This window comes from Mesitornis unicolor, unplaced genomic scaffold (genome assembly GCF_000695765.1).
Source record: "Mesitornis unicolor isolate BGI_N332 unplaced genomic scaffold, ASM69576v1 scaffold19191, whole genome shotgun sequence".
Lineage (NCBI taxonomy): Eukaryota > Metazoa > Chordata > Aves > Mesitornithiformes > Mesitornithidae > Mesitornis > Mesitornis unicolor.
Window position 1 is genome coordinate 1 of NW_010166001.1, and position 13,350 is coordinate 13,350.

Sequence of the window (13,350 nt, forward strand, 5' to 3'; positions counted from 1 at the left end):
CTGAGGGCTGTCCGGTGCGGCCTGGCCTCAGAGGTTGCGTCCGCGGCCTGGGCTGTGCCGCAGCGTGCGGTTCCAGGCGACCTGAGAAGGGGGCGGTGGTTCAGAGCAACGAGAGAGCAACAGAGGATACGGAAACGGATATGGATCATGGAACGGTTTTGGTTGGAAGGGACCTTAAAGCTCATCCAGTCCAACCCCTGCCATGGGCAGGGACACCTCCCACCAGAGCAGGTTGCCCAAAGCCCCGTCCAACCTGGTCTTGAGCACTGCCAGGGAGGGGGCATCCGCAGCCTCTCTGGGCAACCTGTGCCAGTGTCTCACCACCCTCACAGTAAAGAATTTCTTCCTAATATCTAATCTAAATCTACCCTCTTCCAGTTTAAAACCCATTACCCCTTACCCTATTGCTATATGCTCTTGTAAACAGTCCCTCCCCAGCTTTCTTGTCCCTTCAGGTACTGAAAGGCCACTATAAGGTCTCCCCAGAGCCTTCTCTTCTCCAGGCTGACCAATCCCAACTCTTCCAGCCTGTCCTCATAGGAGAGGTGCTCTAGCCCTTGGATCATCTTTGTGGCCCTCTCCTGGACTTGCTCCAGCAGGTCCCTGTCGTTTTGTTGGGAGCCCCAGAATGGGACACAGTACTCCAGGTAGGGTCTCGCAAGAGTGGAGTAGAGGTGAGAATCTCACCTCCCTTGACCTGCTGGCCACACTTCTTTTGATGCAGCTCAGGACACAGTCGGCTTTCTGGGCAGCCAGTGCACATTGCCGGCTCATGTCCAGCTTTTCATCCACCAGAATCCCAAGTCCTTCTCTACAGTGCGGCTCTCAACACATTCGTTCTGCAGTCTGTACTGATACTGAGGGTTGCCCCAACTCGGGTGCACTTGGCCATGTTGAACCTCATGAGATCTATGAACTTCATGAGGATCCTTGCTCCTGTCATTCCCTGGGAGTGTGTCAGTGCATGGAGACAGTGTTGTGCCTGTGCTGTGAGGAAGCCAGTGAAGAGGTGTGTAAGCAAGCAGGCAGCCAGCATTTTGAAGGAGACAGTTACTCCCCTCTGGTCACCACTTGTGAGCCTTTGTCTGGAGTACAGAGTCCAGTCCTGGGATTGCCTGGACAAAAACCAACACTGGTGTTTTGGAGCAGGACCACCAAGCTGATCAGGGACTGGAGCACATGATGTGTGTGGAGGGGCTGAGAGCTGGATGCCTTCAGCTTTAAGGTTAGGAGACAACCATGTATTGCTGTTTCAAGGTAGGGATAGAGAAGATGGAGCCAGACCCTTCATGGTGATGCATAACAAAAGGACAAGGGACATCTTTTCTCTTTTGTCATGAGAATGACCAAACATAGGAATATGCCCAGAGAGGTTGTGGGCCAGTTCCTACGCACTGTTTTATTTATTAAAGTAGATGTTGCATCTCTCAAATGCAAGCAGAGAATCTCTCTTTGCTCGCCAGGTCTCTTTGTGCACTGTACAAAAGCTGGAGCTTTATAGGAAGCATTCTGTGTTCTCCTGAATGCTAATTGTCCTAAATGCCTGTTCCAGGGAAAGTGTTGACATCTGAAACAGACCTTGGTGGGTGTAGAAACAAGCAAAAATATGTGTATGCGTGGCCATTTACCGCAGTTTGTTTGTTTCTGCACAAAACAGGCATGCACAGACACACATAGGCGAGTCTTTGGGTTTGCTGTGTTGAAGGAAATCCTACTCAACAAGGTGGAATAATTCACCTTGATTCTGCTTCAGGTTGAGGCAAAACAACTCCTGCAGGCTTAGCCTTCAGATGAGAGAGGGGTCTGAGCGCATGTTTTGGGGTACTGGGTGCCAGGTGCTGATGCATCGTTAGATTGTTCCCTGCCTCTCATCTGTGTTTTTTGTCTCCTCACAGCTTGAAAGTTAAATTATACTGCTCACCAGTGACTAAGGAACTGCTGCTAACTAGCTGGAAATACAAGTTTTGGGAGAATCACATTGTGAGTTTTTGTTTATTTTTAATTTCTTGCTTTCCAAACTATTTCTAGGGAAGAAGAAGCTTCCTCTCCCCAGAAATGTCTAAATGCTGGTGTTGGTGTTGATACAGTGTTTCAGAGCTTAAGTACCTACATCAGTATGCCTTTCCTTGCTGCTTGCAAGGTGGGATTGGTTTATTGTTGTTTGCTGTTTAATCTTATTTTTCCCTCCCCGAAATTTATTCTTTTCTCTCAAGTTTAGCTTTAAGTGTTCTCCATCTGTACATTGATCACTTGTACCGCTCCTTCATTTCCTTATGTTGCTCATGTCTCTTTACTCCTGTCTTTATTTCATTTCCCTTTTGCTTCATTTAAAGTCTTCTGTTGCTTGGAGTTTAATAAATGTTGCGAAAACGGGGAGAATAAATCCGGTCTTGTGAGGCCGGCACCAAATATGCGACAGACGCAAATCGGGAAACAAACAGTAACCGTTTATTTACAGCAACATTTACAGGTTCTTTTGGATTGCCGGTGATAAATTAAAAAGCTACAGGTACAGTAAAGGGTTTATAACTAATATAATACCAACAACAAAGCAATATGGAACACACAAACGCCAACCCAACAACCAACAACTTGCCCACAGTGAGCCTGGCTGCCTGGCAAACAGATAAACCCGTTTGAACAGAAATACAGTGGAGCAAACCAATACTCTCAGGGTATAGGAGCCCGAGGAGAGAAATATAAAATACACTCAGGGTATATGAGCCTGAGGAAAAAAATATAGAATACACTCAGGGTATATGGGCCTGAGGGAAAAATATCACTCAGCGTTAGCCGAGGTAAATAATCTTACCCACAAGGTGACCCAAGTGGTGGGGATGGAGAGGGAGCGAATTCGTCAGTCCGTTCAGTTCATCGGTATGGTTCCGAGTTCATCCTGTCCCCATGTAAGTTACCTTGGCCAGCATTCTGACCAAGGGGGAAGGTTCTCATCACTCCATGGCTGGAGAAGTAAGTCCCCCTGTTCCAGTATGAATCTTAGGGGTTTTTTTTCCCTGATGTACGTGACAGCAGGCAGGAGGATGCCTGAGTGGATTCAAATTTCTGCATTACACCACCTGGGCATACATGCGGGTGGGGATGACTACAGACAATCTTATCAGTTAAGTTAATGTCACAAAGTCCGTTAATTCACACCTGCATGGGTAGAGGTAATGGCTCCTTTGCTTGGGGCAGAAAGAAGTGGGGGACTGGGACCATGAGGCCTCCGCCTCATTTCACACTCCTCCAGGCATCTGGATAACACCAGATATGGATCTAGTGATGGTTGCCACCTCACCCAGTGCTTGCCACCTCCCCAGTGCTTGGTTTCATGCTTCCAGGCATTGCAGCTACCTGGTGAATGTGCCTGGGACTTTGTGACATTTTTCTCTCTCTCTACAAGTATGTATAATCTTTCAGCTACATTATTTTCCTTTTGCTTTTTGGAAGATGGACTACCTCTAACATGAAAGTGTTTTAGTGATGTAAAGTCACCAAAGAGAAGTAATCAGTGGTGATGTATGGGTAAGACTTGTTGCTGTTTCTTTCCTTCCCTTTGCAGATGCAGGCTTTGAGATTGAACATGTTTCTTTTCACGTGTTACTGTATGTACATACATCATCACATAGTGTAAGGATGTTGCTGTATCCCCCAAGGAAGGACAGGAGAGTTTTCTAGTGAAGTGGAAAGTCAAGAAGGACTTCAGGCAAGCTGAAACTTATTTCCTTGGGGGAGTTACGGCTCAGAGTTTCCTTAAGTATGTTGTAAGTGTGGGTCTTAAGCTCCATATGCAAAGAAACTCATACGAGTGGGACCTAGGAGGTAAGTCTGGATAGAAGAAAAATGAGAAGTAAGAGACTTTCTGTTCAAAGTCCTAGTTTAATTGTGAACCTGAGGGAGAAGATAACTAGCTTTATATGAAGCGTCAAGAAATTGAAAGATTTAATCTGGAGCATGAACATGATTCAGGGCTCTATAAGGAAGACTGAACATCCCTTAGGCATGTTCGCTGTGTAAAGGAGCGCAGTGTGCTTATGTGACTATTTTATAAGCCTGTAATCTGGACTAGCAAAAATAAAATGGGGTGGGCTTGTGGTGGCTCTTTTGTTGGTGCTGTTTTTTTAAATTATTCTTTTTTTCTTTATTTTGTGTCCATTTGCTTCCAATATCCCTGGAGTGTAATGTAGAAGAGGAGGTCACTTGCAGGGAGATGTCTCTGAACTATTAGGAATTTGTATGAGCAGTAAAAGGAAAATAGGCAATGTTGGTCCTGACATCCCTGTTTGAGAAAATCTTAATCCGATAAGAGATGCCAGAGGTACCCATGGTACAGCCTAAGATGAAGAACACAAATCAACACAATTAAAAAAATACATAGATGTTATCAGCTGCTGCTTCCAGGAATGACTTCTGGTAATGGCATGAGCCGTAAATCCGATAGTAGCTGCTGGATGTCTTGTTCACAAGCTTTGTCTTACAGTAAATAAGCTTTCTACTTGTAGCATGACTGAGAAATGAATTAACAGCTGATTTGATATTCACCAGACTGAAAGAAGCAATTGTGCTGGTAGCTTCTAGACAAATGTTTTTATGATTTCCAGCCTGACCTTAATTTGTACGTACAGCATGAGAGGCTCTGTGAATCTGCTGCTGGCTTTAACATTTAAACTATCAAAGCTGAGGAGAGAACTCTGCTGGAGATGTTATCATTTATGGCTGTGAAGCTAAACCATGGCTGTCAGTGAAGAATTCTTCAGGCAGCTTAGATCTAAAACTTGACAATTGTTTCACTGCGGCAGGAAATTTGAGAATCATTGGGGAGTATTGAGCATGCAGAATTTAGATCAGCCTCTTGAGTTCATTCAGCTTCAGAAATTGTAGATGATAAAATTAGCACTGATGTTTAAAAAATCAACTCTTGCCAGAGAAACCAGAGCTGCTGCTGCTAGAAGTGCAACATGTTCTAACCTTTTTAGGCATGCACACTTTGATTGGGGTATCTCCATTTCATTTTTAGACGTTTTAGAAAACTGGATATGGAAATTCATCACTTACTACAGGAAAAAGGGCTTAATTTTACAGGCTTAGTGTTAGCTGCAGTGGGGGCTAAAGATGTCTACATAATGAGCACTTAGCCATAAGCATGAAACAAAATGTTCAGTAAATCCCATAATGCATTTATTCATTTTGTTACAGGTTGCACTGGAAGTTGAAACTCCAACTCAGATTTCTTTAGTAGATGAAACATCTGGTGAGGTAAGTCACCAAAAAAAGATTAATATATTTGTAATGGGCAGTAATACTGTTTAAATTAGCATGGAAAACAGATCTTACATGTAACATCCCAAGTGGTCAAGCTGTTTCTGAAATGTGTGTTCCCCTTCTCTTCAAGATTTGTAGCCATGTGAATTCTTCTTCCCTGCTTTTTTCTTATTATCATAGCATTTTTTTTGTAATGCCATTCCAGGGTATTAGTGATCTTTAACTTTCCTCCTTCTGTTGTGATTTTTTTCACCTTGTATTTCCTGGCTTATTTTAACAAGCTAAGTGCAGGGCTTAAAGTCTGGTAGAGCATCTCCAGGCGAAGTGTATGCCAGGATGTTTCCATGCTGCTTGTTCACCAGGAACCAAGGATACAGGAGTGTCTTCTGGCTGAGTGGCTTTCATGAGCACCCTACAATATTCGATCACCTCTTCTGGCGTGATAGGATGGTTATTGCTCTTCAGGGCTCGTTGGAATGGGAAGGACTTTCTTTTTTGTTCAGAAGCAATGCTAAATGCTGCAAGAGGCCGTGGGGAGTAATATGTTGCTTTCCCTATGTCAGTGAAAGTACTGGCAATATTTATTATAGCGTGAAAATAATGCTAACAATCTTTTCCAGAAAGAAGATATAGAGGTGACACTTCTACCAGCTGGTCACTGTCCAGGATCAGTCATGTACGTCCTTTCAGTACTCTAAATGTCTCTGCAGAGAAATTTCTCCTATCAAGTTCTCACACACAGCACTGGGGTTTTTTCGAACCAGGAAAAGCTAGTGAATTTAAAATTCTTACTTGGAGATGATACTGTTGTGGCAAGACCCACTAGCTTTGGCCAAGGTTGAAAAACAACTATACTGTCTGAGATCTGTGAAGACAGAAGTTGTTACCTTGGTGAGGCAGATTACTTTTCCTCATGCCTATGAATAACAACATTCTTGATTTCAACTGTACTTAAAAATCACATATAAAACTGTGATTAAAAATAAATCCTTCATTTCTTAAGAATGACATTAAAAAGAAGATGCCCAGCCTCATGGTGCAGATGCCTAAGAGATTCCTTTGGCTGCAACAGACAGCTGGGCTACCCTCACGGTATCTGTGAAGCTTTTGTCTTCAACTCTGACCAGCCTAGGCACAGGTTATTTTGTGGAGTCTCCATTATTTGGTTTATCTGAAATTACTCCAGGACCAAATTGAGCCCAGCATTTCAATCACATCACACATTAGTCACGTAGACTGCTGTAAGCAAGGTAACAAATCAACACCTGGAATGTAATGCTTTATTGTTGAGTTTGACAAAGTGTTTCTCTTTGTAGGTTTTTGTTTGAAGGTGAAAATGGCACTGTGCTGTATACAGGGGATTTCAGGCTTGCAAAAGGAGAAGCAGCCAGAATGGAGCTTTTGCATTCAGGGACCAGGTGAGACTTCAGCTATTCACGGGATTTAGAAAGATTAAAAGATCATACAGGCATGGCCAATTCAGGATAATACACTCTTTTTCTTCATTTTTTTTTATTCTGGATTAAACATATTTGCAGTCAGGCAGTACTGCAATTACAAGCCCGTTTTGACTTGCTCTTTGTAATGAAAAGGAAGAGTTACCTCCTTGTGAAGAGAGAGGAAGTGGTTTGTGTCAGTACTGTGATGCAGTGCTCACTCTGATATCACATTTCTCTTTCAGAGTAAAAGACATCCAGAGTGTGTATTTGGACACCACTTTCTGTGATCCCAAATTTTATCATATACCAAGCCGGGTAAGTCTAACTAAGCTGTGAGAGGAAAGGTCCTAAAGCCACGAATTAATTAACCATCCCTCTGTTAAGTAAATCCTACAAGACAATGGCATTTTGCATTACCAAATCACAGTACTTTGAAAGTATCTTCAAAGTGAATCTTGATTCCCGGCATTTTCTGAACTTTTCAGGAGGAATGTTTAAATGGGATCTTGGAGTTAGTGCGAAGCTGGACCTCGCTGACTTGCTATCATGTTGTGTGGCTGAACTGCAAAGCTGCTTACGGATATGAATATTTATTCATAAACCTCAGTGAGGAACTTGGAATCAAGGTAACGTTTCTGTAGCAGTTGCTTTAGAATAGATCCTCAGGAATGATTGTGGGCAGTCGCGGAGCTGGAAACGGCTGGTCAGAGGACTGCTGTATGTGAACGATGTGTGTGCTTTCAGTATCTTCACTTCAAAAGCTACAGTTGTGCTCAGAATGAATTAACCAGTTGATTTCAGTCTGGAACATCTGGGCCCTCCAGGGAGAAGTTAATCCTTAGTTTTCAAGCTCAGTGTTTACCTCTCTCCCTTTTATCTCATTAATATTACAGCCTTCTCACTTACATATGACATTAATAGTTAGCAGATATATTCTGACTTTCTTTGATGAATATTCAGCCCCCTTCAGCACGTGAAGTACATCCTGCTTGTCCTAGACGTCCCAAGTCACTTTTGGCTAACAATTCCGAGCTCGGACATTTATTAGAGGGCAGTAATTGTTTAAACGCCTGCCAGCATTTGTTGAAAGCAGAACCACATAGGTACAGTTGCTCCAGCTGGAGTCTGGCAAACACATTGAGCTAACTACAAGAAAACTCTATCTTTCACCAGGTGCACGTGAACAAACTTGATATGTTCAGAAACATGCCAGAAATCCTCTACCACGTCACTACAGATCGACACACTCAGATTCATGCCTGTCGACATCCTCGGGTGTGTATCATTTGCAGAGCCTCTGCTAACTTTGCTGTGAAAGACTGGTTACAGGTGCTGATGTTTTGGTCCTGTTGTGCTGATGAAAACTTGGGCCAAATGGTGACTTAATGCAACGGAGAGCAAGAACTTTACTTATTGTAGTTTAAAAAAGGAAGGCAAAAAAGGAAAAAATACATTACTGATGCTAGAAATAATTTAATTGTATTTGAAACTTGAAAATTGTATTTTTAAATTAAATAAGACAGGCAGCAGAATAGCTCAGTCAGGTATTATCCATTTAAGTATATCAAAAGCAGCTTGTATGGTGTCTCCTGCAGCCACGCACTGTGTGCTTGTAGTGTACGGCCTTCCCTTTCCAGGATGTCTGTCAAGCTGAATGCTCCAGCTTGGAGGACTGCAGGTAGAGCTGGAGGTGGCACTTTGGGATGTTGGTCTCTGTGACTGATTTGCTTTGCCAGCTGCACTGTGGAAGCAAGATGCAACAGCAAAGAGTGTTTCTAAGGTGTTGGAAGTGAGATGAAAACTTGTCTGGCTAGACACTATGCTGCTGAATTTCTGAGGGGAGAAAAATGTCAGGATTACACTTAATTTTATATTGCATTTGACAGGATGATGACTGCTTTCGAGGGAACAGACTGCCCTGTGGGATGACTTGCCAAAATGGAACTCCCTTGCACATCATCAGCATCAAACCCTCCACTATGTGGTTTGGAGAAAGGATCAAGAAAACCAACGTAATAGTGAGGTGAGCATTTGGGCCGTGCAGAAACCTGCTGTTTCGGGTGTGTATCTTGCCGGACACTTGTGTAACTGAATCTCAAAAAGGACTTTTTAAGAATAGGTTATGTTTGCCTGTTGACTGAAAATGAAGAGCAGTTACCTAATTTTTGTGCCTCCTCTTTTTTTAGGACTGGGGAGAGTACATACCGAGCTTGTTTCTCTTTCCACTCTTCATACAGTGAGGTTTGTATACTTGTAGTACTTAGTATATATTGATTAAAAAAATGAAGGAGTTTTGTTTATTTCGGAATGGATGACATGACTTGTCACAATTAAAAAATAAATCAGTAATAAGACAGAAAGAGACAGGAAGTTCTGGATGCTGAAGACAGAGAAGTTTGTTTTAATGTAGCTGCAAAAGAGCATGTGAAGGTAGGGCAGGATTACAGGCCTACTTTTTGTTGTTACTTCTTGAAGTACTGGCTACTGCTACAATTGTTTTGACTGCCTTTATTTTACATTATTGTGTAATTCCGGCCTTTTCTTTCAGAGACAGTGATAGTCTGTGTTGCAGTTAACTGCTGTGAGGTGGTTTAGGCAAGGCTGAGTTCTCAGCATCCTTTCAGACCTATTTTCTTGCTACAGAGCTATCCACTGTGATTGAGCTTGGCTCATTGGTCAAACTGGTCTTCACATGAGACAACTGGCAGTGCTTTTTGTGGGTCGGCTTTGATCAGGGGCGCCATTAAGTGAAGTTATTAACTGTTGACTTAAGTTGTTCTACTGCTGCTGCTTTTCTTCAATTTAGATTAAGGATTTCCTGAGCTATATCCGCCCTGTGAATGTGTATCCCAACGTACTGCCAGTGGGTGGGACGGAAGACAAAGTTATGGAAATGTAAGTGACTGGCTGCTGAATAGAGGTGATCTCGTCTCTGTTCTTGTACAGGCAACTCCCCTCCCAAGTCCCAGCCCCTCTGGCAGGCCACTGCCTTCTGCTTTACGTGTCTGATAATTTAGATTTTTTTTCTATGTTCAGTCCTGTAAACTTACATCAGTCTGAGAGTTTGTCTTCCACACACTACTTACATGTACAGAGGCTTCTCTGCTCTTGAACCCGCGTTGGTTGGAATCTGAATTCATATTGATCCCACTCTGTTCTGTGACCCGTTTCTGTTTGTCGTTGCTACTTCTTGGAAGCTTCTTTTAAAGAGAGTTTCTCTGAAGACTCAAACTCCTTGCCCTTGTGCAGCATCACAGAGGCTTGTGCTCTTGTGCTGCTACAGGTGTTGGCAGCTTAGAAAGTGTTCTCATGGAGCAGAAGAGCAGTGGTGTCACTCAGTCTGAACAAAACGGGGACTTGTTTCTTTGTTCTGTTTTCTCTTCCTCCTAATAAGAAAGGAGATACATTACAATTACTGAGTAACTGTCAGATTTGGAAACCTGTCATCTTGTCTTCTCTAAGCAAGGCACTAAAAGATGGTTTCCAAATGGTGTACTTTTTAAGTTAAATACATAGAAACGACAGATTTCCACCTTTAAAATGCCTAAGCTCACCAATGAATCAAGAACTCCTCCCTAGCTATTGCTGCCTTTGCTTTAGCACTTTTGCTGCAGTGCTTGTGAAAGGCATGACACAGTGTACTTAGATCAAGTTGAAAGATTTACTTTTGCTCTGGAAAGTATCTGCTGAGTTCTAAATATTAATTGCTTTTCTCATCCACCTCAGATTAAGGCCGTTATGCAGGTCATATGGGAGAAACACAGAACCCAGGTACAAGCCCTTAGGAACACTGAAGAGAGTCCACAAGAGAGACTCCTCTGATACAGGTAAATGTTCTGCTGGTGCTTCTGTGCCTTAAATGAAAGTCTGAGACTAAGCAGAGGTGCCAAAAGCCATAGTGTTCATCGTAGTCTGTTTTCAAAGCAACACTTACAAAGGAGAAATACAAATTAAATGAACTTAGATTTTAAGAAGGTGAGAGAGAGCACTGACTGTGTAAAATTGCGCTTGTTTGCCATCTTAAAATGTACTTGATGCTTAACAGCCCACTTTGTTTCTGTAAGATTTCCATTCCACAGTCCTAGACCACCGTTTCTAGTAGAACTTAACTTTACTTGCAACCCTGCTGTACTGTGGGGGACAGAGTCCCATGATCTTGGAGGTCTCTTCCAACCTTAATGATTCTGTGATTCTGAATGCTGCATCAGTGGAATTGCTCCTCTTCCTCAGCTCAAACTGGCGGCTTTCTAGCACCTTGTAGCTTTTGAAGTTTAGGATGGTAAATGTACGTAGCCTCTGGAAAGCCACTTGGGAACTAGAAGACAACTCTAGGCCTGCTGTATTCTCTTTGGTGCTTTCTGAAGTGCCACGTACATGAGGGTGAGGTCGTCCTGCCAAAACATGTCAGAGGTCTGAATAAATGTATCTGCCAGGGCTACATCTGATCTGCTGTAGCTTATGTGGAGGATGGCAACTGGCAGCCTTCCTCATACGGTGCCGTGCTAGACAAGGCAAGGCAAACACCCTCAGTAGTGTCCTGCTCAATGTCTCTCTGGGTTAAAGGACTTCTTCCTTTCTTCATAGTAAATGAATTCTTATTAAAACTTTGTTCTGAACAGAATTTTGTCAAAGATCTGAACTTTTCCTAGTGGGTTTTCTTTCTGTTATTTTCTTGACAGATGAAGATGATCTCTTTGATACAGAATTAACTTCTGCAAGGCCTAAGATTCCAAAACAGCAGAGAGAAGGCCGTGGGCCTTCCAGCACAGGACTATCAAAAAATGCTGAAGGAAACATTAACGAGAGCACAGAAAATTGCAAAGCGGCCACAGCTTACACCTCCCTCAAGGCAGACTTCATGGACTGTGAGGAATCAAATGATGATGATGAAGATGAAAATGATGAAGAAGAAGAATCTGAAAAAAATACAGGTCAAGTTCTTTCCCATGAGCCAGATGCCACTTTCACATCAGATTGCAATGGAGTAACTGACCAACAGGAGCCTAACGCCGATGTGCCTCGCTGGGATGCTTTTTTTAACTGTAACAAACTAGAAGAAAGCTCTGAAAACGAGGACAACTTCCCATCTTCAGCAGATGCTGGTGGGTCTCAGTCACTCTTCAGTGATTCGGATGGAGTAAGCGACTCAACACACATCTCCTCCCAGAACTCTTCTCAGTCCACACACATATCAGAGCAGGGGAGCCAGGGCTGGGATAGCCAAACGGACACGGTACTCCTGACCTCCCAGGAGAGAAATGCCTTGGACTTCAGCTGCTTCAGCAAAGGTGGGAGCAGAACAGTCGTTTCGGTACTGCAGGAGACCCCCAAAGACAGTCAGCCTGACAACAGCAGGTGGAAGTCTCCGGGTCAAAACATATCTTGTGCCTGCCATGTTGCCTGTGACTTGAACAGCAAAGACTGTGCGAAAGACGCAGAAGCTGGCGCTGCTCACGTTCAAGGTGTGCAGGTGGAAATAAGCAACAGCTCCAGGACTGCTGATCTGGAGCAGAGGAAGGACTCTCAGAGCTCCTCTGACTTTGAAATTCCCTTGACTCCTGAAGCTGAAGTGCCTCAGCCAGAGAAACTGCACTCTTTATACAGGAAGCTAGCAGCAGGTGAAAACATACTCGGTGAGAGAAAAGTCTCCTGAAGATGGGTATAATTGATGCTAATAAATACCAAAATTTGCTCATTAAACCTCAAATTATTTTTAGTGACGATTACCATCTGTATCTATGCTCATCAGCACAACTTTTCAGAAATACCTTGCAGGCGTTTGCAGCCTGTGAAACTTTGTTGTTCCTTCCATGAAATGCTGGAAAGGAATTTTTCACAGAAGGGATTGTAAAAGCCTTCTACCTCCCGAGGGTCAGCTCTCCAGGACGGTCCATTCAGACAAAAAATGGACCAGACAAAACTAAGGGTAGGACACTAAATGAAATTTAGTGTTTCTTTTTATTATGAGCTCTAAGAGTTTGCCTTTGATATATATGGGATCTCAGGCTTTAATAAAATACCACATTTTTAACTGTGGGGAGGAGCGCGACGACTTTTAGAAGCAATCATGCAAACAATGCAATAGTTTCACTTTGACTCTAATCCTGAGTTTTCACTGCAGTTATTTTTTTAAAACAGCTGCAGGGCAGACTAGAGAGTTGCTGCCAAAAGTTTGGGTTTTTTTTAATAAAAACAAATAAAATTGCTCTTTTCAAGCAGCTTCTCTTTATACTCAGCAAGTGTCCTCATCCAGTTTTAACTCCCAATTGCCTGTGGTTTAACTCTGACTCATTGCAAACAACTTCTCATCTGTTCCTGTTTTTCAGAGCAGCTAATGACCAAATTTCACCTCCTCTGCAACGTTCTGTTGATTTTACTGAGTTCAGACATGGTGAAAAATCTTTTTTTTAAATCAAGGCGATAGATTCTCATGGATGTGGCTGTCATAACTAATTCTTTGCCAATAGTCTTAGCTTTTAAAATGGAAGTGTAATTTGAATTTTTGTTAAATTGCAGTGCCTACAAAAATGCCTAAACAGCAAAAGTCACCTAAAAAAAATCCATGCAGTTTCCCTTGTCACTGAATCGCACCAAAATGGCTACATGCACACAGATAATGAACTCAAACAAGCTTTAATCTGCAATTGAA

The 13,350-nt window shown here is 42.8% G+C and overlaps 1 protein-coding gene across 1 annotated transcript; it reads left to right on the top strand.

Moving 5' to 3' along the window:
- Nucleotides 1-1,895: 1,895 nt before the first annotated feature.
- DCLRE1C (DNA cross-link repair 1C) lies at nucleotides 1,896-12,354 on the top strand (the record flags this gene model as incomplete). Its single annotated transcript, XM_010194828.1, has 12 exons — nucleotides 1,896-1,980; nucleotides 5,197-5,256; nucleotides 5,883-5,938; nucleotides 6,579-6,680; nucleotides 6,944-7,016; nucleotides 7,187-7,327; nucleotides 7,875-7,976; nucleotides 8,588-8,724; nucleotides 8,888-8,942; nucleotides 9,508-9,596; nucleotides 10,428-10,528; nucleotides 11,381-12,354. Coding segments are annotated over 12 exons (1,975 nt in total), but the record flags the coding sequence as incomplete, so codon positions are not given.
- Between the last annotated feature and the right edge of the window lie 996 nt (nucleotides 12,355-13,350).